At 39.5% G+C, this 25922-nt stretch overlaps 1 protein-coding gene across 1 annotated transcript; it reads left to right on the top strand.

The window, feature by feature from the left end:
* Nucleotides 1–1372: 1372 nt before the first annotated feature.
* On the top strand, nucleotides 1373–22314 carry LOC114660821 (uncharacterized). Its single transcript, XM_028813739.2, has 4 exons — nucleotides 1373–1635; nucleotides 7253–7834; nucleotides 20355–20433; nucleotides 21374–22314. Exons 1-4 carry the CDS (start codon nucleotides 1575–1577, stop codon nucleotides 21453–21455), a joined length of 804 nt encoding a protein of 267 aa, XP_028669572.1. The 5' UTR covers nucleotides 1373–1574; the 3' UTR covers nucleotides 21456–22314.
* The last annotated feature ends 3608 nt before the right edge of the window (nucleotides 22315–25922 follow it).

Below are 25922 nucleotides of genomic sequence, written 5' to 3'. Positions count from 1 at the left end.
CCCCTTCACAACTAGCAATAAAGTCTGGGTAACCACTGTTATCTTCTTCAATGTAGTTGTTTCACAATGGATCATCACTAATGTTTTTAAAAAATGTAACCACTACATGTAGGGGTTTTAAAACGCCTTCTCAGTATACACCCAAATATTTTAAGAAATGTGCACTAAAGTCACTTCTGGGGGCCCCTCTAGGATTAGGGCCTTGAAGTTTAAGCTTTATTAGTTTCATCAAGAGTCCACCCCAGCATACAGGTGCATTTATGCTAAAGTTAACTGAAATGATTACAGGCAGTTGATCTCCATTACATTAATTCTGTGACTTCAAAATCTAATTGGCTGCACCAGTGATGATTTAAGTGTGTCGTATTTAAAGGGGGGCTACTGATGCAGTCAGTTATTTAATGTTTTAAGTCTGCAATTAATTTAGACCATTTTACAGAGATCTGCTTTTGCTATGAAATCAAAGAGTCTTTTTCTGTTGATCAATGTCAAAAAAGCTCAATTAAATCAACTGTTTATAAAAAGAAACAAAATGAAACTTCCAAGGGGGTGTATACTTTTTACAGGCACGTAGTTATGGGTGGATTGGGACAAGGGCAGTGCCCAGTGTCCCCCCCATATATATGAAATCAGTAAAAAGTAAAGTTTTAGCTTATATTGACACTTATTGCCTTGTAAGTGGATGACTGCTACCTTGCTTAATGGAATTCTCCTGCTGGGAAAATTTGTTCAAACATCAGTTGAGTCTCTAACAAATTGTGGATAGCTCAGTCTTGTCTAGATCATTGGACACAATGAAAGAACCGGCCCCATGTATGGGTCAATTTTGACTCACAGATGATTTACGGAGGGTGGAGGTTGTAGGTTGTTTACAGGAACACTAGGAGAAATGTAATGCTAATTTGTGGTGCAGTACCAAAGTCAATGCCAATGTGCCATCCAGTTAAATATGCTGTCTGCTCTTTCGAAATTTAAAGCATGCCTACATTATGTTGCCATTCACTAAACAATAATACAGCGCATAGTAATATGGCGCCCAAAACTGAAGGACGCAACTTGTATTTATTGTATTTTAAATAAATACACACTGGTTGGTTCATTTGGAACACGTCAGGTTTCATGCAAAGATGGGAAACACAGAAAGTGATACAATGCAGATGTCGCACTATCAATTAGACATGAGACACTGACTACAATGTTGCTGTAGTAAATCCTCCCATAAGCGATTTTGGAGACCCAAGTCATACTTTAAGAGACGAGCAGAGATATACAGGTGTGGCATTCCAAAAGAGACGAAGCCTTTGTTAGCGACCACACCTCCACCGACAGAAACAAAATCACTTGGGGAGTTGAAATTTGAGCAAGTCTTCCGTTTGCTTGAAGAACAGGCTTATACAGCCGCGGAAGAAGGAAGTCCACACACGTAAAAGCGGCGCTCAGTCATAAGGTGCACATTTTCATTTCGAAGCGCGCAAGGGATCGAAGCAAGTGGCACAAACTGTTCTCCCAACGCATTTCTCCCTCGGATAACTGACCTTAAAAAGCGGTTGACTGCTGACCGAAGACGTCTGGCGATGTTGACAGAGAGAAACTGCAAAGTGTCGTTGAGCCTCTGGCTGTACATTTACGCCACAGGTAAGATGATGCGCGTCGTCACCTGTCACCGCCTGGCTGCACCTGCGCTAAGGCGGTGGAGCTTTCTGTTTCTGCGGCGGTGGCTCGCAAAGGTGGCTCAGGAGGGGGAGGTTTAGTAGGACACTTCAGATAACTGGAGGTTTGAAAAAAGAAAAATAGGGACATCACCCACGAGCGTAATCTCTAGTTTACTTTTTGCCCCTCTTTTGACATCAGAAGAAAACGTAGTGCGGATGAACTGTAATGTAGTTCAAAAAGAGCATTATTATTTTAACCGTATGCAAATATTCAGGATAAAAATGCCAGAAGTATACACTTTTTAAGAATTTTCATTCTTTTTTTCTTTGCGTCACAAATTATTAAAACTGGTTTTACATGTCAGATTGTGTATAGCCTATTATGTTTAATAAAAACGCTTGTGTAGTTAAAGTACATCCTTTATTACCAAACCAAAGTTAAATGAAATATGATTTGGTTACGGTCATGCTAAATCAGTAAATACATTCATCCATCCATTTTCCAACCCGCTGAATCCTAACGACAGGGTCACGGGGTCTGCTAGAGCCAATCCCAGCCAACACAGGGCGCAAGGCAGGAACCAATCCCGGGCAGGATGCCAACCCACCGCAGGACACACACACTAGTGATGGGAACTCCGGCTCTTTTCAAAGCTTCGGCTCCCTTTAAAGAGCCGGGTCTTACGTCTCCCGAATGGCTCTTTGTTTAGTATCACTTGGATGCTTTTATCTTAGCCTAATTAAGCAATTATGAATGGTTTGTGTATAAGCAATTTCTTATTCATTGTTTTCAGACATTACGTATTTTTATGCATTTTTTCATTACAAAAAATACACAGTTACTATTGTTTAACATTTTAATAAAAGCTTTAAATGAACAACTTAACACAAAACCACAGCAAACACAGCAAACAAATTAAATAAAGGCCAAACTCAACAACAACAACAACACAACACTATGACTCTTTGAGTAAAAGTTTTTAGGCGAGGTTGGCATTCAGAAATGCCAGATGCCTCAACTTAGATGGGCTGATGCGATTTCTCCTCTCCGTGATTATTTGTTCTGTTTTTGAGAAGACTCTTTCTGAGGGGACCGATGTAGCGACAATGCAAAGTCTTCCTACCATTACCTTAACCAGGCGTGGGTAGACTGCAGCCTTGGCCTCCCACCAGCTCAGTGGGTCTTCAGCTCTTTGGATGAGGGGCTCCTCAAGATAGGACCTCAACTCCAGCATAGCATCAGCTTTGGGATTTCTCCTTGCAGTGTCTCCTGTTGATCTTTCGTCAAAGAGCCTCCACACAGCAGAAGCTTGTGGTTCCTGTGAACACGCCCCTGCTCCAATTTCTTCCTCTTGGCCCTCTGATGGAGGAGCTGACAGGCTGCTGGGGTTGCATCTTGCTGCTGCTGCACTTATTCTTTGAAATGCCTCATCCACAGCTCTGTTGTCATTAAATGCTACCTTTTTTTCCAGAGCAGTGGTTCTGAAAGCACAGTGTTGTACTCCATCCTCAGATATATAGTTATGGAATAATTGTTTGGGAAAAAGTTTTTCTGCTAGGGAGAACATACATGGGGTTTAAGGCCTGTACAAAAGTTGTAAATCCTCTGTCCTCCACAATGGAAAATGGTTGAAAGTCGCTAGCTATCATTTTAGCCAGCTCCTCATCGACATTATTTGTTTGTTTGGCGTCATTTGTTTTGGAATAAATGTGCTTATTTTGGTTTGAACTGAAGACCGTGTTATACCTGCAGTTTTCGGTAACACAGTGGATGCTGCAGCAGAAGTACTTGGCTCTTTTCCAGGGTCAGTGGATAGCAGGAGAGAGGGCACGCTCTCCTCCAGTTGCACGGATGGGTGGGTGATTCTTATATGTCTGTGCAGGTTTGTTGTTGACCCTGCTATAACGGATATTTTCATATTACAAATTCTGCACTTAGCTTTGCAGTCTCCAATATCACTGAAATGCAGCCAGATGCTGCTTCTTTTTCGGCTTTCACTCATTTCTTCACTCTTCTTTTTTTCTTCACGATGCGCTTGCATTTAAATCTGGCTCCTCGTCTGTTGCAGCGACAGGTACACAGAGCGACAGTGTCAGTGACAGTGTCGCTCTGTGTACCTGGCCTGTACCAACACTCGCTGTCTTCAGAGCGTCTGCCCCCCTTCCTTCTTTCACATAATGGTACGATCCTAGTCCAATGTGTTGTTCGTGAACTAGCCGCATTATTATGAGCCAATGTTCTGTGTGCCCATATAAGTAAAGTCCCGCCCCTGCCGAATGGATTTTCAGCAGAGTTGAGCAGGATCGGCTGAATCTTCGGCTCTGCTCGACGGGCATTGGCTCCTCTCGTTCGCTTCAAAGCATCGGCTCTTAGCATCGGCGAACACCACATTACTAACACACACACACACCAAGGACAATTTAGAATCGGCAATCCACCTAACCTGCATGTGTTTGGACTGGGGAGGAAACCGGAGCACCCGGAGGAAACCCACGCAGACACGGAAGCGAACCCGGGTCTCCTTACTGCGAGGCAGCAGCGCTACCACTGCGCCACCCCCAGTAAATACATACTTTTACTAATTAATACAAATATTCATTAATACCACCAGATTAACCCAAATGCACTAAATGATTTAAGCATTTAAAGATATATTCTTTAAATTATTGTATATGACTTTTAATGTCAAGACGTTAACTTTGTGCATTTACATAGCTTAATGTTCTCAAACCTGCTTAATCCAGTAAAGCAACATCAGGTACCAAAGACTATCCTGGTAGCATTGGGCATAAGGCAAGGAAGCACCTGTGGACTGAGCACCAATTCATTTCGTTACTCACTCACATTCATACGTACTGGGCCAGTTTGGAACAACCCTAACCAGCACTACTTTGGGATGTACACAAGGAAAAACCCTCATAGATATGCACAGACCCATGCAGACTTCACACAAACAATGACAAGACACAGAATTCTGATCTAGGAGTTTGGATCCATGAGGCAGCAGTGGTAAGCAGTGTGCCCCTGTGCTATCATATTATTATTTAGTCAGTATTAAAGGATGATAATTGGAGAACAGGCAGTATAGCACAAGCATTCAATAGTCCTAGACAGAGAATATATCTAAGTATAGAGATCAAGCACACTGAACAATCTTTTTTAAGAACAATCACTCATTCATTTTTCAATTGCACCTATTCAGGGGCGCAGTGGTCAGGAACCACCCTCGGTGCACTTAGCACAAGCCAGGACCATCACTAAACTGGCTGTCAGTCCATCACAGGGGACAGGTGTCTTAGGATTATGCATAGAGAGCAGAATTCCAGGATGAAAACCTACACAGAGTGTTCAAGCTGACATCTGTGTGCTGATCTAACCCAGATCTCTGAAGGCAACCAGTCTAAACAGTGTGCCACCTTGCAAACGACTGGAGCAGCAGTGTTTCTGAATATTAGCTTGGGTGGAAGGGTGTAGAAGAAAACTTCTTTGGCTGCCTCAGGCTTCCAGGTTAAAAATATTAATCTCTGTGCATTCTGTTGGTTTGCTCATCCATCCATTCATCCATCCGTCCATCCATGCACCATCTATTTCAATGCCTGCTTATCCTGAGCCATATTGCAGGGATGTTACAGCCTATTTCAGCAAGCATCAGCCACTAGAAAGGAACGATCTCTGAACAGGGCACTTTAATTATTTTATTATAATCATATGTTTTAAAGCAGCCTTCCTCCTAATGATCAGATGAGTAGGTATAATTTACACAAAGGATTTTCTCCACTTCAGATCTAGTATTGTCATCAGGAAGAATTAAGGAGAGTTAAAATGGAGACAACACCTAAAAAACAAAAAATAACCAGAAATGTTTAAAATGTAAGCCTTGCATTGCATTGCAATTGCTGTATACGTCAGGGAGTGTGGCTTAGTTGGTAGGGTGGATGAATACAAACTAGATGATTACTGATTCAGTGTCCTGACTTGAGTGAGTCACCTAACCTATATGTACACTTATTATGCAGTGTACATATTAACAATGGTTCTCCATTGGTATAGTGTGATCATCTGGCCCTATAGCAACAAGCTAATGCACATCAGTGCTCCTGCACAAAGCAGATTTGCGATGTAAATAAATGTCTCCATGGTATCTATAGTAAAAGCGTTCTGTCTCTGCTATGTGCTCCAGCCATGAGTGGCCCATTTTTGAATTTGGAAAGTGTGAAATAATGCTCAATTTGAAGGAGATTCATCCATTTTGTGAGCAAAAAACAGGTAGTGCAGGTACAGTGACGTGCTTACTGTGTCATTTTTATTCTGATGTACTGACTTATCTTTGGCATCACTATTTATTTAGAATCTTTTAGATTCCTCATCAGTGTTTGACTTGTTATCCTTATCTCTAGTTCTTTCTGTTTGTGTTTTTTTCTTGTCATCCTGTAACTTGCCAGTTTGAATCCCATAAATGCCAGAAGTGATTCCACTCTGTTGGGCCCTTGAGTAAGGCCCTTAACCTGTAATTGCTCCATCCTGGGTATGATGTTAACCTGCATCCAGCCATTCAAGCAATTCCTCCAAATTGCAGGGAAAACTCAGGGGTTGTTGGTAGGATTGGCACTCCAGCCACTGTGAAAAACCTCACACTATTCCATTGCATTAAAACAAGCATGGGGCTGAGGTGTCACCCATTGCACAGCACAGCTGTGCTCTGGTCCTACATTGGGATCATGAGATGGTTCGTAATGTGATGAGTGTGGCAACGCGCTTTATCAGTGCATACTTCCAGCCTCTCTCTCTCTGTGACTTCCTTTTTGAGATCAGGTGTGCCACAATTGTATTTACTTTACTATTTTTATCTTTACTGTATAATTCCTCTTCTGGGCTTATCTGTTGTGTGCTTCTTAAGTTGTAAGCGATGTCTCATGGGGTTTCTGTTTTGTCATCTTGGCTTGCCTTATTAGTCTGTCGCACCCTTTTTGGATGAGACAAAAAGAATTTAAACTGAAGTCCAGTCCATCAATCACAAGACATTAATGTTTGCTCATAATGAAAGGCCTAAATTTGTGGGCCTAAAATTATACCATTTTCTCATTTTTTACAAATAAATTGCAATGTGAAAAACAAACCATGGAATGAGACTTAATGTTGTTTCCACAGTCCTTGAGTTGGATAGTGGTACTGCTTGTCCTGCCTTACAGAGATTCCCTTTACAAAACCTGTTTTAACTTGGGCAGAGTTTTCTCACTGATACCATCAGGCTTGTAAATAAACCCTGCCCACTCTCCCTCCCCTCAGCACTACTGGCTAACTTGTGTCTGGAGGACGGAAGGCCATCTTACAAGCATACACCTGAAGAGCTTACATTAAATCATTTATTTATTTGCACATGACCTCTTACTTCTGTCTGTTTTTGCATTTCTTTTGTACCTGAGTGTTTTTGTTTGCTGTATATTCTTGTTTTTTTCAGGAGGACTTGTATAATAAGATTTTTATTGTACTGAGTACCTATGACAATAAAGTTAAAGTTGAAGTTTAGATGCACTGGCTGTTAGTTTAAATTTTTACTTGGTCATTAATACTTTTACTTTTTTCTTTCTTCTTTCCATAGGGTGGGCTACTGCTGCCATAACAAACAGCACCCTGGTAACCCCAGAGTCAGCTACAACTTCTCAAAATCAAGGAGCTGGGGACACATTGGCAGCAGTTACAAACAACAGCATTTCTGTGAATCAGACATCATCTGCTTCATCTTGGTGGAGTAACACCACTAATGGCTATGTTAGCATCTTCAAAGAGACAACTGCCAAACCACTTCAAAATAGTACAGAAAATGTCACTTCATTGGCCTATTCCAGCACCACACCGTTTATTGAAAACACCACTTGGGATGAACAGAACAAGAGCCGTGGAGGGGTCAACACAAGCACTTCCACCACTACAGCAGTTGTGAGTATATACACGCAGACTCCCACAGCAAATTCATCCTTGACTGGTAAAACAACAAGTAAAGAGTACACCACAACCAACAAGATATCAGAAACCCCTTATTACACCACCAAAAATCAGATTCTGGTGTTTTCCATTACATCTTTGAGCAGCAGCAAAGTGGGAGATCCCCGTTCTCCAAATAAAGGCCAGGCCAGTACCGCTCAAAGTGATGATCTTCCTTCAAGTGGCACGAAAATCTCAGGTAAGTTCAGCATGATATACAGTTCAAGTATTATATAGTGTTTTAATTGTTTCAGAAAAAACATGAGCAAGGCATTGCTTGTAGCCCTTCAAGCCCATCCTTTTAGAGATAAAGGGTGTTTCATACAGTACGCAGTTTTTGAATTGCATGGGATTTTTTTGTTTGAAGGTTGTCAGCACTGTTCCTATCATTTTCGTTATCTGTTATCACTCCGATTAGAAGACCATTTGTCATTTTTCCATTTAGTAGGCATGGAGCGGTTCAGTATCAAGCAATGCATTCTTATTGTGAAGACCAGCAGATCATGCAAAACGGCGAAGATTCGCCAATTGGATTTTGGAACAAGAGGACAACAATTTTTCAAAAAGAATAATCTTCAGTGACGAGGCACATTTCCATCTCTCGGGGTATGTCAAGAAACAAAATTGATGCATTTGGGGTGACGAAAACCCTAGAGTGATCCAAGAGCACGAAATGCATCCCCTACGAGCCATGGATTGGTGTGGTTTTTGTGCAGGAGATGTGATTGGCCCCTTCTTTTTTGAAGATGATGATGGAAATTCAGTTACTGTAAATGGCAACCGTTTTCGGGACGTGATCACTAACTTTTTGTGGCCTACTCTGGAAGGAATGGAGGATGATGGAATTGATGCAATGTGATTTCAGCAGGATGGGGCTACCTGCCATACATCCCAGGAGACAATCACCTTGCTTCGTGAAAAATTCCCTGAGCGACTGATCTTGCTTCACGGCGGCGACCAAGAATGGCCTCTGAGGTCATGTGACCTCACACCTTGTGACTTCTTTTTATGGGGATATGTGAAGTCACAAGTTTAAGTGAACAAACCTCAAACGATTGCCGAACTGAAGAGGGAAATTCAACGGGTAATCAGCGAAATCGACAGGGACATCTGTGAAAGAGATCGTTAATTTCAATGATCGGATGACTGTCTGCAGAGAAGGTGGAGGTGGCAATATGCTCAATATCATTTTTCATTATTGAATTCAAGTATATGTTGAATGAAATTAAATAAAAATTTTGAATTTTGCTTCGATTTTGGCTGATTTATTGCATTTTTAAAAACTGTGTACTTTTTGGAACACCCTCTATTTGCAACACTGGTTGCAGGTTACTTATAAATTAATTTAAAACTAGTCTGAAAAACCTGCTATGTTGCAATTGCCACTTAATCCTGGATTAGACCCTGTTCCAGCAAAACTAGAGGGGGGCCTCCAGGTGGCAGTATAAATTAATTTTTTTTTTCCTTAGCAATCTCAGGATTGGATAGGAAAGCACTGGGGAGCATAATCTGAATGTAAGGCAATGAAAGACATTTAGTTATTCCAAATGGATTGCATTTTTAGCTCCAGATCCTACATGACTGGTTATTTTATCATCCTACTGGGAGGTATTGAAATACAAATTAGAATTCAGGCTAGTAAAAAATATATTAGATTTCAGAGTCTTTGGCCCTTCCTAATGCCAGCCTATTATAGTACTCAGAATGTGCCGAATGCAATGGAGATGACAAAATTGATTTGCTGCCTTTACTGCTGGGATATCAGCATCTTTAATTTATTGAATGAAAATGAAACAGAGGTACCTTTTGTGCTTGTACACTTATTTTGTGGCTGAAGAGTTGGACACAGTTGTAGATTTGAATCTTTGCATAACTCTGAGCCTTAAAATTAAACCTTCTTGTGGTCCAGTCAAGCACTATATAACATAAAGAATGCGTCTGTAAGAAACTAAGGTGGCACACAGCAATGACAGTTCACAACAATGCAATACTGGGAGCCACCTTGATTTTTCAGTTTCCAGATAACCAAATCAAGACTGGATATTTAGTAATTCTGATAATAATTTGTTTTCTGTTACAGTATGTACTGTCTCTCTCTCTCTCTGTATGTGTATATATATATATATATATATATATATATATATATATATATATATATATATATATTTATATATAAATATAAAAAAGAAAATCCTGGAATGGAAAGCAAATGCAAGGATACGTGATAATCTCGAAAGACATTTTAAAGACCCGCGAGACCAAGGAGACTTGCCACGGTGCGTCTCACGGGGACTGTAAACATGAGACTTGGTGCCAAGAGATTGTCCCAGGGCCATAGCAAAAAGGACAGTGACTGTACAGGCTTTAAAAAGATTGAAGGGCAGTGCGACAGCAGCTACCCCAACCGAACACGAGCAGCATTATACATCCTGCAAGAAATAATTCAACCACGCCCAGGGCCAGAAGTAAAAGACAGGTATTGCTTTTACAATGTCGCACGTGACCAGGCAGTGAGCCATCATTTAAAACAAGTCAACAGACCTCTAAGCTAGCAGTTGTTGGATTGCTTTTGGCAGGCAAGCATCATGTGCTCCGAGCTCTTAAAACAACGACATGCGACAGGCAGAAGAGGCAGCTAGCAAGCAGCAGAAAGACAGCAAATGATCCAAAGGTATATCCTTAGTGTACGTTCAGTCGCAACACCCTTCACAACATGAGCAGTATTATACGTCTGGGAAGAAAGAGATGTAACCTCGCACAGGGCAGGAAATAAAGAAACAAGTATTGTTTTTACAAAAGTTTTTAAAGTAAAAGTGAAAATAATGCATATGTAACAATTCCCAAGAAAATAACAATCTATTTAAATTGTAGATTGCCTGCCTAAGGTAAAGTCATCCCTTTTGAATGGGGACGTGGGAATGAGGGGTCCTTTCATCGGATTAGCGCTATTTCAGATGTGGAATGGCAAAACGGGGGAGGCAGCTTGATGAATGAGATCTCCAGGACTTAAAACAAATCCAAATCATATTATGTGATATCATCTAATGTGAAATTCTACTCCGTACTTCTAGAATTTTTATTTTTATAATGTATTGAGGATTTATTCTGTTCTATGTATTGTACTGTATTGTATTGACCCCCTTCTTTTTGACACCCACTGCACGCCCAACCTACCTGGAAAGGGGTCTCTCTTTGGACTGCTTTTCCCTAGGTTTCTTCCATTTTTTCCCTACAAGAGTTTTTTTTTTGGGAGTTTTTTCTGGTCTTCTTAGAGAGTCAAGGCTGGGGGGCTGTCAAGAGGCAGGGCCTGTTAAAGCCCATTGCGGCACTTCTTGTGTGATTTTGGGCTATACAAAAAATAAATTGTATTGTATATCCGGTAAACCAAACACAGGGGTTGGCGAGCGAAGCGAGCAGGGGGCAGAGCCCCCTAGTAGAATGTAAAAGAAAAAGTCAATCCAAATGAGTAAAGCTAATTGCTTATGCATGTTGGCTTGTCAATTGTCTTTAACAGTTATGGGTTGAAGTCTGGCTAGAGCCTAAGAGGCTAAAGGTTTATTATACCACCCAGCTTTTTCTAATAATGATAAATGTGTATAGATCCAATTTTATATGTTGAAATTGATCATGCTAAGCAAAAAATGTTTCTACGGTTCAGCAAAATAGACAGAATAATGAAAAGGCAGAAAAGTCCATTGTTAAATTTCATGCATCCATTGATTTTTAAATACACTTAATCAAATCAAAGCTCATTTGTGTGGCGTGTGACATGATAATAGCTGGTCTGCTGTGGTTTCTGGTTTATACTTCAGGTTACTGAAGGTGAGTTTTGCAATGGTCTGCCTTCTTACATATAAATTTGATGATAATGTATATAATCAAATTTGTGAGGCTGTATTAATTTGGTGAAATTTAGGATTCTGGCAAGTCTATGCAAAGGACCATTCCTTTAAAATCTTTGTTTCTCTCTGCTGGGTGGAAATTAATTTCTTCTACAATTATAAATTTGACATCCATAAAAACATCTTATTGAATTAAATTTACCTTGACTCGTGTTAGATAGTCTTGTAATCTGTGTTGTGAGATTTTTCAGGTAGAAAAACAGATTTTTTGAAGTAAAGATGTTTTACCCTGTGGTTGTATGAAAAACAAAATAAGAGAATGTTGCAGTGCCAGCCGGCTACTCTATTTAAAGCTGATGAAAAAGAACAGAAAAGAAATAAGTGCTCTTTGGCCCTTTGCAATACAAAAAGAATAAGCAATTGCCTAGGTTCATGCCTCACTTGGGCTTCATATATCTTAGGTCAGGCTTTTGGCAGAGCTTCCATACCTTTGTACCATACCTCTGGGTGCTCAGGTCCAAACTGTTGCACCACCTCCTTAATTATCCTCATTGAGGAGGCAATATTGTTAGCAACAGTGCCCCCTCTCATCCCAAGATGGTATTATATGCCTCAGGTAAGTAAGGCAATCGTCTGGCGCACATGAATGACAACCCACTGTCATGGCACTGGAGAGTGGGTTGCATGTTGATTGGCACATGGAAATAAGAATTTCACTCAAGTCTGTACACTTGATAGTAATGACCCAATAAACCAATGAAAGTGTGATGTATTGATGAGTGTGAAATAACAAGCCTCAACACAAAAAAAAGGTTTGGGGCAGCCACCCACCCATCCATTATCCAACCCGCTATATCCTAACTACAGGGTCACAGGGGTCTACTGGAGCCAGTCCCAGCCAACAAGGCAGGAAATAAACCCCGGGCAGGACGCCAGCCCACCACAAGGCACACACACACACACACAAACCACAATTTAGGATCACCAATGCACCTAACCTGCAAGTCTTTGGGAGGAAATCAGAGTACCCGGAGAAAACCCACGCAGACACAGGGAGAACATGCAAACTCCATGCAGGGAGGACCCGGGAAGTGAACCCAGGTCTCCTAACTACGAGGCAGCAGCGCTACCAACTGCGCCACCCGGGGAAGCCACCCATATACTTAAATTCTGGCTGCAAATAGGTAAATAAGTAGCAATGCTCTTCACAGAATGGAGTCCAAAACAGAACTAATGTACAAGAAAAGTTGTCTGGTATTTAAGGCAGAGAACCGGAAGTGATGTCATTGAGATCCTGAACCAGAAGTGATGTCATTCATGGGCCTAGAGCTGGAAGTGATGTCGTTGGGTCTGAATCAGGCAGAATTTACCACATTTGGTCTGCAGAGATAACAAAGGAAGGTTTAGTGCACCCCGCCACCCCCTGCCTTGGTGTGGAATTACCTTCATTTGGTCCATTCAGCTCCCTCATCAGGTGTCAAGGTCAGTGGTGTGGGGAGGAGTGCTTCAGAGGCTTAAGACCCTAATCTGTTTCACCCAGCTGCTGATCTTTTAATCGATATGAACTAGATAAATTAACAGGTGAAAATTATATGGGGTCAAACACGCCTACTCTTTGATTTTACATAATGAAAAGATGATCATGAAACTTCAAGGGGAACCCCCTGTCCCTCTCTTTGATCTTATATCAGTAAGACCACATGCTCCCAGAAGGTGCTAAATTTTGAAAACACCACTGGCCAGGGCCAATTGATAAAAACAGTTATTTTCTTGGTCTGGGGACATGTTGAATGGTTCAAATAAAAGGAATATGGCTGCCATTACCTGGGAATGCTTGGATATATTTGAAAAAATTAATGAAGATTAATGTCACTTTGAAAATGAATTATTTTTGCTTTTATATTCTTCGGCCACAGTTTCATATGATTTTTTCCTTTCATTCTCTTGGCATATTGCAATATACCTGTACTTGTTATTATTGTTAAATAGCACTGCCAGCCTTTAAATAAGTTCTGTGTAAACTGAGCAGAGAAAGAAGAGTACAGTCATTCCAAAATTAACAGTAAGGGTATCCGGTGTGAGATATTTTTAAGGTTTCACTTCTGGATAATTAATGTGGATGAATGATTCATCACCTGCAACTTTATTACTGGACACTTTTCTTCTTAATGAGAAGTTGAGTGTGAAGACATTGACCCGCACCCTTCTGCTTTTAGACAGTGTGCCTTGATAGTTACACTTTTACATTATTTCTTTTTTTTTTGTGAATGTGTGTGATACTGGCTGTAATGTGAAGGATACTTACTATATGTGCATTAACACAAGAAGAACCCAGCCAGGAAGTGTCAAAACTGATTCTTAGTTCCTCTTGGCTTTTCACCTTTTCTTCTTCTACAGCAGTGGTTCTCAACCATTTCCATGCCCTGCACCCCTAGAAAAAGTCTGATTTATGTTTACATCCCCTACAAAAGAAATATCACTTTTGAAGATGTAAAAGTCAAATTCCTAATTTTTGAACCACAAATTGTACTACGAACAATAGAGCAGGTGAACAAATTGAGCTAAATATATGCTGCATTAAATTTAAAAATAAACCAAGCAATTTCCCTTTAGAAATCTCAGTAATCTTGTGTCCGCCTGTGAAGGTCACTCCCTCAATTGATGATTTGGGGGTTAGGGAATCCCGCAAAGCATCAAGCGCCACAAGAATATGACACATGATCAACAATCAAGGGGCTTGTGGGATGGAAGACCACTGTGAAGCAATGGATGCCAATGTGCCACTAAGCAATGAAACATAGTTGACGAGCTTTGTCCCCCAATAACAGTAGTACTGCAGTTCAAAAACAAATGAGCCGCACATTAGAGATATGCTGAGTATAAGCAGCAGATGTTGTTAAAAATATCATTGCTGTTAAAAATAACAATCAAACCTCAAGATCAGCGATGTTTCATGATCATTACTTGCACAAAAAACAATATTAGACATCACCCTTCTCTATGGATCAATGCAAGGTCCAAATTCCATTCTCTTAAAAAAAAGTTATTTGCCTTTATGAATGCTCAGCCTGAAGCAAGGAACCTGAGAAAGTGTGCATTTCTGTGTCTCATTTATAGGTGACAATTGGGCACACAATGCTGGACTCTTTTCATATAGAAAAGGAGCACCAACTAATAAATGACCTACAAATGACACCACACTGCAAGACACCGATTGTACCATGATAAAGTTTGGACAACGCACCTCACTCGATTTTGGCAAATCACAATGCAGCCTTCCTCTTTGTCACACCATCTGAAATGCCATTATTAGGGACCCCTGTAGTCAACAGAATGTCTTTCTAACACATAGAGTGCATAGAAACTTGTAGCTCCTGTTTCCCAACACAAGTTAACACCAGCAGATTGTGTGAGCCCCCTGCACACACATATCCAGTCAATCACATAAAGGGCACGAGGAGGTGTTTGAGCTATGCCCAGTAAATGCAGAGGCTCATTGCTCATATCATCTTCCTGCACCAAATTTCACAGTTAATACAGAAAGATTACAAAGTATTATTAAAGTACATTTTCAAAGGTCACTTACAAATAATTACAGTATGTCAGGCCAGCATCACAGCAAGACAGCTAATAGTACTCCCTGTACACAACATAAAAACGGACAAAGTACTAGGGACACCGGTCACAACACTGATTTAGTTTCCCAAGTTGACAGTGCATGCATATCTGAATTTGCACTGACTTCGGATTTGGTACTGAGTGGAGCCAATGGCTGTGGATTTTTGTTCTAGCCAACTACATTTTCCTTTTAATTGAACTTCTGGGCTCTAGTTTGCATGTACCATTTCACTCTATTTGCACAAAATTGCAGTTTTTGATTCACCTCCCTCTGTTTCAGAGTAATGTGGGTGTATTTATCATTATCTTCATTTTAAATATTTGCCTGGCACCTTTATTCAAGGCAGCCTACAACATTTATCATACAATTGGTTATATTTCTTTTGGTTTTCTAATTGGAACACAGACAGCTCAAATAACTTGCTGTCAGTCACACAGTGTCACCTGTGGGATTTGAACCTACACCCTCAGGGTTTGAGGTCCAAAGCCTTAACCACTACTCCACACTGCTTATAATTATTTTGTTTTAGTTTTTTCTCAGTTAGGAGTATCCTGTTAATGTCAAGTTACAAAGAGCAGGCAGATGTGGACATGACAAACATGGTAAACACGAACATCTGCTTTGGTATTATCACTGTATAAAGTGTGTACATCCTGCAAAATTCTTAAAAAAATGAAGGAGACCTGTTGTGAATTTCCAGCTTGTTACAATGAAGATGTATTTAATTAAAACAAGAACAAAGTGAAAAAACAGGAATGAATTAGAATGCAATTACTAGGGTCCAGAGTTATGGGTCTAGAGATGTTGCAATTCAAGCTTCCAGGTGCCTTAAGTTGAAAAGCATATCAGAACATGGCCATTATATTCTCTATGTAATTTCTAGCTGACCTTGCTTAGAATGCAGTCAACTATTAGCAAAACATGGCCGGCCACATAGTAATTTTTCATTGGTGGTGGGGATGTTGTCATCTTTAAATTTTTGTCTTTTTATATCATTATAAGCTGTCCTAAATTGCAGAAGGCTAAATGCAAACATTGCACTACACTCTCCAACAGCAAAAGGAAGCGGTTAAAATACTTATTTGAACAAAGTGATGGAAACAGTTGACCTAGTTGCTATATTCTTTGCAGGAAGAGGTTTTTGACAGCTGAGAAAACAGGCAAAATATTGTTAATTACTTTAAAATAAATTATTACACAAAATGGAACATGGGTTGATTACATATAGTGTATGCTTCCATATCTGCTTCATTGCAGAGTTTATTTTGTGCCTTTTCATAGTAAATATAACATCATTTTTATAATATTTACATTGGCATTGTAGTATAATAGTTTATGTATGTTTTAGCTCTTGAGCACTTGCAGGTTAAATGTCCTGTTCAAGGTCATAATGTTTGTGTGTAGCCTCAGACTGCAGACACAAGTGCACAAACACAGCCAAGGGTGCAAGTAAAGTGTAATTTATCATACAAAGTACCTTTTCCTGGTTTTCCCTCCACTGCAATCAGTTCCACACACAATTCCAGTAGTCTTCTTTCATACTCCTCCAGGTAAGCCTTGACCCCTACGTCCTGATTCCAACACACCAAATGAATGTGAGGCAGCTCCATTTATGCAGGATCCAGGAGTATTTCTTGTCTGCACAGACGAAGCACTTCTGGGTCAGGAGAAAGCCCCAGGAAGTAGGGATAGCCATTCTTTGCAGCACACCCTGGCGGCACCCATTGAACCCAGCAGGGCTGCCTCATGGGACTACAATTCCCATTATGCCCTGCAGGTGTCCAAACAAGTCCAGGAAATTTGACACTCCATTCACCAGAGGTGCATGCAGTCCATGTCCATCCACCAATCTGGCAGGAATCTTCTGTCAGATCTCACCAGGATTCTAGTCTGTCCATGTTGGCATGACATGCCCAACTCCTGGCTCAGACAGGGCATATCCTGCCTCTAATTACCCATTACAATGGTCTCTTGGCCAGGCAAATGGTCAGGGGAAAGGTGATAGTCCATCCTGGCTGTCCACCATACATTGTACATTACAGTCCATCACACTGACCGCTTGGCCATATTTCCTGCATAGAATGCAGACTAAAATATTCTGATTTGCTTTCTTTATACTGTCTTTGCCTGACATCAGATCTCTCACCATCCGTTCTAAGTAATCTAAATAAATAATCAAATTCACAGCCAACAGAAGCTGTATATCATCCAATCTTCTTTGACTAGCTGCAGCAGAAAAAGAACAGAGGATGAGTTTGAATGTAAGGACTGGGGTTAACTGTGGTGAAAACAACTGCAATGAACTCTTAATAATAATAATAATAATAAATTTTATTTATATAGCACCTTCCCCATGCTCAGAGTCTCAGAAAGAAACAGCTGTTCACTCCCAACAGGTTGTTGCTTTGAGAGTGTAGTAAAAACTTGTAATAGCAGATGAAGGGCTCACTGTTACATGAAAGAGAACATCTGCCGCATTTACAGCAAAGAGTTCAATGTCTTGCATGGAGGAGATCAAAATCTGCCATCCATTCATTTTTCAAACCTGCATATTCTATTGAAGAGGCAGTGGTGCCAAAGCTACTCCTAAAACCATCAGGTTCAAGACAAGAATTGACCTTGGATTGAATGTCAGTCCATTGCAGAGCGCACACACACACACGCACCCACGCATACACACACACACACACACTCACACTCAACTTTGTAATAGGGGAAGAAACTGGAGCACTAGAAAAAAATCTATGTAGATACATGGAGTACATACAGATTAAAAGAGGACAGTGCTGAGGTTGAGAATTAAACCTGTGTCCCTAGAGTGTTAGTCTGGATTGCTAAAGTTTCACCATGTAACTGTGATCTTGCCTGTATCAATTACAAACTAATCTACTTGTAGAAATAAAATACATGCTGTGGCATAAGTTGTCTGAGGTAAAAAAATCTATGATATTTTGAATAGCACTTTCTATACTCATAATTCCTATTGTTGCCAGTTTATAGCTAAATGTGCTGTGATTGTTTTGAAGCAGATAATTACTAGTCAGAGCTGTTTTAATAATATCTTTTATTTATACACAGTAGTACCTTTCCCATGCTCAAAGCTCTTCACAGAAATTCAAAATGAAAAATAGGGGATATACATCATTGGAAGCAAATAATAAACATAAAACATTAAATAAAGGAAACACAAAGCTTTGTCTTAGAATAAGATGCAATAAACCAGAATAAAAATACAAAATATGCAAAATACTACAAGAAACCCCTGAACCAAGGTCATAATTTGTGATACAAATGCAAGTCATCCTGAGCACCAGGACAGAGAGAGTACACTGAAAGAAGAGTCAATTCAATGTCTTCCTGAACAAATGAGTTTTAAGTTGTTTTTTAAAAGAATGAATTGAGTCAGCTTATGTCATTAATTTAGGGAGGTCATTCCAAATCTGGGTGCAGTAAAGGTGGAGGTTCTGTCACCCACAGGGTACAGATTAGTTTGGGGCACAGTGAGAATGTCAGGATCAGTTGAACTTAGCGGGTTAACAGGAGCATAGTGATGGAGAAGGTTACTGATGTAACCGGTACAAGGCCATTTAAAGCTTTGCAGGTTAACAGAATTTGATATTTTATCCTTTAAGATACAGGGAGCTTGTGAAGAATGGGTGTTACGTGCCTGCTGCTGCGGATTTGTATAAGGACTGTTTCAGCACAGTTTTGAACCAACTGGAGCTCTGAAGAAAGATTAGAAGTGGCACCTGCCAGGAGGGAATTGCAGTAGTTGATGGACAATGAAATAAAAGAATGGACAAGTTTGTCCACATCAGAAAAAGAGAGGAATCAACAAACATGAGACATGTTTTGGAGGTGGAAGTAAAAAAATTCTTAATGTGATTTATGTAGGTAGAATAAGAAAGGGAGGAGTCAAAAATGATACTAAGGTTCTTTGCACTAGAAGAAGGTCTGATGATATCATCACCAAAAGTAATTGAAAAGGAGATAATTTTCGTAAGCTGAGCTTTGGTGCCAATTGGCATGACTTCAGTTTTGTTGCAATTAAATTTTAAAGAGTTATATTCCATCAAGGTTTTAATGTGGCAATTTGTGAGCTGAGAAAATTCTGAGGAAATTTCACTTTTAACACTGAAACAGATCTGCGTATCATCAGCGTAAAAATGATAACCCAATCCAAATATATGGATAATATGGTCAAGGGGGAGAATTTAGATGCAGAATGTCATAGGGATGAGGACAAAGCCTTGAGGGCTCTTTTGAATCAAACGCCCTGAATGAAACATTTACGTGCCTGGCAAGAAAGAAGCACTGTTCAAAAACTAACCAGAAGATGAATAAGGAGCTTGCAGAATGAGTACTTTAGTCAAAAATAGGCAAACATTCATTAATAAAATGTCAAAAAACTCTTGCTACCAAAACCTTAATAAGTACCAAAAATAAAACTCAAACATATTAGCGAAAAGGATCAAAATTCAAAAAGTAGAAAAAAAAAAAAAAGAACAGCAAAATAAGTGAGAGCTAATTGTTACAAATTTATCTAAATACTTTTATGGAAGATGAAACTCATACCTCACAATATATGAATGGCATGACAGGAAACCTCCATGGCAGCCATAAATGGTGGCACCTGGGACAAGAAAACAACAAAAATAACAAGATAGAAATGAAAAGAAAAGAAATATTTCACTCCTAGAAAATTTTCAATAGTTGTACAAAATCATTCTATTTCTTCATGAGCCACAGCATTGTGTGCTGTTTGTAGTGACCTCTTCACAGCACTGTGCAAGTAAATTTTAAAAAGTAGAGAATTCACATATAAGAATCATACATTTCATCTTAATGTTAACACCCCACCTACTCTGGTTCCATCTGGAGGTCCACTTTATGTGAAATCTTTTTGTTACCCTGTTCACATGGGCTTATTATAGTGACCCTGGTTTCTTTATACAGTCCAAAGGCAGGTATACAGTTTCAACTAATATGGTTAATAAATACATGTTGGTGTACCCCATAATTGACTTGCATCCAATCCATAATGAGTTCCTGTCTAATACTACAGTATTTCTTGATGGGATCACTTACAATATGATAATCCTAGGACATTGAACTGGGAAAATCATGTTCAGAAAATGGTAAAATACAGGACTATTCATTTGCAAGCTAATTAATTCCTGTTCTTGTCCATCTTCCTGTGATTTGTCTTTCTCATTTGTTTGGTAAGGCAGTTTATTCTTTTCCTTTTTTTCTCACAGATCCTGCTCCAGCAATAGCTATAGGTGCTGTTCTTATTGTGCTTTGTTTACTGGTCGCAGCATTGGCCTGGAAGAAAAGGTGAGTAAGCAGTCTTAGATATTCTATGTGGACTTAACTTCCTATTGTCCACTTTGCTGCTGTCAGAGTTCATATTGCATTTTTTGTGTATGTGACTATGTATTGTCTGTGTAAATTGTGTGTAGTTTTCATGCTTATATGTAAAAAGGATTATTTTACTCTGTTTGAGGGATCACAATAAAATGTGTTATATGAGACAGAGGGATTCTTTATTTTATACCATAACAAAATATTTTCTAACCAGTAATGGCGCAACATGTAACTGTAACATGCAGTGAATACACTTGACATGAGCATTTATGGTTTTCATCCTCTTTCTCTGTACGTTTAGCATTTGTTTGCTCAGAGGTTGATGCCCTTGCTGCTTCCAGAGCAGCTCTTCTTTTCTCCACCCTAGTGGCCGGCTTCTTTTCTTTTGTCGGCATCTTTTCACGTTAAAACTGATTAAGTCAGTGTTTGTGTTGCAACTACTTAGTAAGTTTTCTTTAATTTTTCACTTAAGCTGGCACTTAAGCCTTCAATCTGCCACAATAATGATTTAAGATATGAAGAGGTAGGGGAAGTGACGGCGAAGGTGGTATGGATGAGAACGGTGCCTGTACACATGCGCCGCACAGCCACCCTGCTGCCCGCTGCCAAGAGTTGATTATACAGTGAAATAAAATAAAAATAAAAAAAGGAATAACCTTGGAGGTCAATCATCACCCCGAAAGTGAATAGCAGATGTCACATAGTATATGTGTACCAAATTTCAGGTCAATACGTCAAATGGTTTGTGAGCTACAGGTGATTTAAAATCCTGGACAGACAAACAAACAGCCATGGTAGCGTATTATATATAAAGATAAGGTAATTTGATGCAATAGTGAATGCAAAAATTGATTTTTTAGGCTCACACTCATTTGAGTCATTTGTATTCTTTCTGTTTTTCTTTTTTCAGAGGACAATATAGTCGTTTGAAGGATGATTCTGCAAATGAAAGTCAGAGCAATTACATCAACCCGGTGTATGAGGACCTCTGAAATGTTACAGTATTGTTACAACTGGTTAAAAGCACCCCAGAGTGCAGAAGAGTACTGAGGAATGCTTATGAAGCCCATCAATACCAGGTCATGGAGTGCAGTGAGCTCAAGATGTTTAGTGGAAAGCATCACACAAACAGGAGGAATTTTGCTAATGGATAGGGCATAGAAAATCCTATCAAAAATATCAATGTAAAGACAATATAAAAAATTTGCTATTCACTTCCTAATCTTTCCCCCAATTGATTTAAAATTACTTATTTTCTTTATTTTTTTTATTCAAATAATGGAGCGTGACAGGCAAAGTAACCACTACAAAAATAGATATCCATCTATGAAAATTTTACATTTATCTATATTCTGTAAAGTGGTGAAAAAGAATTCTCTTTTACCACTTTATGCATGGAAAAAGGACATTTGATTTTAGGGTTGTGCTCATTAATTCTTCTCTAGCATGGAGACTTCCATCCAAGGTTCCAATTGTGCTGTTAAAAGTGACATGTCGAGTTTAAGTAAAGGTTTTTTAGTTACATAATTTAAAGATACATCTGTTTAATAGTTAATTGCCCATGTTATCTTCAAAGAACCCAAATATTCCATGCATGGACACAATATTGTGTTGAGAATGCATCACAGAGAAGGTGATCCATATCAACTCCAATATTTCCTATACATTTTTTCTCCCATAGTCCAAATGCATCCCTAGTGTATCTGTGTATTCGGACTGTGATGGATTAGTGACATGCCCTGGGATTGGTCCTGTCTTGCACCTTATACTTGCTGGGATAGGCTCCAGCTTCCCCACAACTCTGCTCAGTATAAAGGTGGCTTGGAAGGTGAATGGGTGAAGATATATATATATATATATATATATATATATATATATATATATATATATATATATATATATATATATATATATATATATAATATATATAAAACATCACCTGTGCCTTTGTGGTTGAGACCAATAGAGGTGTTATTGGTATAGCTGATCCCCAATTTAACAGCCTCTATTGACTGTGTCATTAACAGTGACATAATTGGAGAAAATGTTCCACCAGCTATGTGTATACCACAAAGCAAAATACATTCAAAGACCTGTAGTTGGTGTATTACTTGATTGATTATTAATAATTATGTAAATGCCTCATCAACTGTTGCTGCTACTGTTGCAGGTTCCCAGCCATCATATCCCATCTCTCAGGGCAAACTCCATCTTTCCAGTCCAGCTGCACACTCATAGTTATGTCACAACAGAGACCCAAACCACATTCACCTGTACAGTACCTTCTCTACTCTAAATTTTTATTGAAGAATAAATATAAATGTGTATAAATGTATCTGTAAAATTCTTATTTTGTTTTAAATACAACAGAACAATTTCAGTTGATCAATATTTAATTTCACATGCATCACATATACTATACATACATATTTTATAGCATATCTTTTGTAATGGTTCCAGTTGATGTATTTGCATATACATTATTTTCATTTCTGTTGGTCTGTATGATGCATGTGGGCATTACTTTTATAACATTCACTACTCTAATAAACCTGCTCGTGAGGTGGTATAAGTCAGTAGGCAACTTGCTTACCATTACCAGCTCCAAGATGCACATTGCAACTGCAGTTAGACTTAGTACACAACTAGTCTTCATCTGCTGCTAGTACACAGTTCAAGTGCACACTGAAAAGGTGCTAAACCTAACAGATTGTCTTGTTACTTCAAATATATACTATGATAAGATCACCTCAGGATGACCCTGTGCTGAATGCACACTTTAACTGACCTGTGGGGTTTTCCCAGTATTCTGGTCTTCTCATTTATGTGAAAAAACTGGAACTGGGATACAACACTTTTCTATTCCTTCACTTCAGTTGCAGCATCTTGTTTTATACTAACACAAATAAAGTTTCTTGTAATGTCAGCAGCCATATCCCATCTGTGACAAGATGTCTGGTATGCCGGTTTAGGCACCACAGTCAGACTCATCACTTAGTCTCGACAAATCATGAGAGCTTTTGCTGGCTAATTACATCAGTTCTCTATTTACAACAACAGGATTACCTTTAGATAGTTTTTACACCTACTGATCCATTTCAGCCCAGGTATGACACAGTCATGTGTAAAAATCCCACCAGGATTATTATTGTTGATACACTCATACTGGCATATTTAGTGCCAACTATTATGTCACATGTAGAGCCACTTAAATATTTAGTTCTATCTGTCTTCTCCATAAAGTGCATTCCTATAATCTGTTAATACAATCCTACCTTCTTTAAATAGCATTGTCATCAGTTAATTATTGAAGAATGGCAAGTGATCCTAATAAAGTGCTCAGCTCACTTAGTATTTTACTCTCCATTTTAATGGTTTCTGCATTTCACTTAAAGGTTAGCAAAGCTGTCACCATAACATCCTGAAAGCTTTTCAATATGTACCCATTATAACTCTGTGTTGTCTGTCTTTTTTTTAATGCTGGGTTCTTGTTACTAATGTGTAGTAATTTGCACTTCCTAATGTTAAATCCTGTTTTCCATTGTTGCACAGTTGTGACGTTTAGCCTGGTCTTTTCGAATTACATAAATCATTTTTTTCTTCTTCTTTAGTATTGCTATTGCCCCTCTTTTGGAATTTAAATATGTTTATTTGTGAAGTCATCCTATAAAAACAGAACAGATTAGCTTGTTTTACAATGAGTGTTATCCTTTGATTCAGAAGAAGGTTTTATTAATGACATGCTGCTCAAGCATTGCCCAGTACATTTGAATTAACAATTTATTTAACACATTTTTTATCATCTTCTTCTCCCATTAACTTTCCATTCAATAATTGTGTAATACAGACAGAACTTCACATCTGAAAACTAATTTTAACATATTTCACTGATGGCGGGGTGGTAGATCTCAGGAAATTGCTTAATCAGTCATTATTTTATAACGTATGCATTACACTAACAGTGGCACTTTGTTTTGCCTGGATTTGGAATAAAGTGCAGGTGCACTTACTAAATAAATCACACAGATGGAAAAATGTTTGTCCAAAACAAAAACTTCACTGACTAAACCCACTGTGCTATGCAACTATGTCCACCTGTGCCAAGGTGGGGCACTTGCCTTAAAAAAAAAGTGCAGTCACTAAACTTCCACCCATCCATCCATTATCCAACCCACTATATCCTAACACAGGGTAACAGGGGTCTGCTGTAGCTAATCCCAGCCAACACAGGGCACAAGGCAGGAACAAACCCTGGGCAGGGCACCAGCCCACTGCAGGGCACACACACCAGGGACAATTTAGGATCGCTAATGCACCTAACCTGCATGTCTTTGGGAGGAAACCTGAGCACCCTGAAGAAACCCACGCAGACACGGGGAGAACATGCAAACTCCATGCAGGGATGACCCGGGAAGCGAACCCAGGTCTCCTTACTGCAAGGCAGCAGCACTACCACTGCACCACCGTGCCACCCACTAAACTTCCCCAAGGCAAAATAAATTTGGAATGAAACATAGCTTGTCATCTTCACCTGTACAAATGAAGAATCTGGGCAAAAATTGACAGAGATGGGATCAACAGCGTGGATTTGCATATTGGATAAATATACAAAAACATATCGAGCTTTATATGTTAAAATGGAGTCCTGTGTTGGTGGGTTGTGATGAGATGGATCCTATGAAAGATGGACACTACGAGATGAATCCCAGAAAGAGATAGGTAGTGATTGTTGGGGACTCAATCATTAGGGGGATTGAAGTGCAGGTTTGCTCCAGAGACACGGTCTCACACGTTGCGTTGCCTTCCGGGTGCACAGGTAGGGGACCTCCCTGGAAGGGTGGATAGGCTCTTGGCCAGAGCAGGGGTGGATCAAGTTGTCATTGTCCATGTTGGAACAAATGACATGCATAAGGGTAGTCAGTTCTATGATCCAAATTCAAAGAGTTAGGTGCCAGGCTGAGGAGCAGAACTGACAAAGTAGTCTTCTCTGAAGCTCTGCCTGTGCCACACACTAGTCCTGGTAAGACTGAGGAGATTAGAAGCCTTAATGCATGGCTCAAATCTTGGTGCAGGGTAGAAGGGTATAGGTTTATGGGGCACTGGGACTCCTTTTGGAGCAGATGGGACCTGTTCTGCTGCGATGGGTTACATCTGAACTGGAGGGGCACAAATTTGTTGGGGGGGCATATGAGTAGGCTAGTCAAGGATTGTTTAAACTAGGGAATGGGGGGGGGGGGCAGGGGGTTTAGGACAGTCCAGGTTTACAACTATATGTGGAGGAACAAACAACAGTGTAGACATAAAGCATAGCAATGTAAATTCGCAACATTTAAATACAGAGGAGTAACACATTAAAAATACAGTAGCTTTCCTTAATGCTAGAAGTATCAAAATAAGGCAAGAGCATAATTATGATATTATAGCAATAATTGAAACCTGGCTAAATAACAAAGATGAAG

Source organism: Erpetoichthys calabaricus, chromosome 11 (genome assembly GCF_900747795.2).
Source record: "Erpetoichthys calabaricus chromosome 11, fErpCal1.3, whole genome shotgun sequence".
In the NCBI taxonomy this organism is placed as follows: Eukaryota; Metazoa; Chordata; class Cladistia; order Polypteriformes; family Polypteridae; genus Erpetoichthys; species Erpetoichthys calabaricus.
Note: the sequence above shows the minus strand (reverse complement) of the source record. Positions and strands in the feature narration are given on the sequence as shown.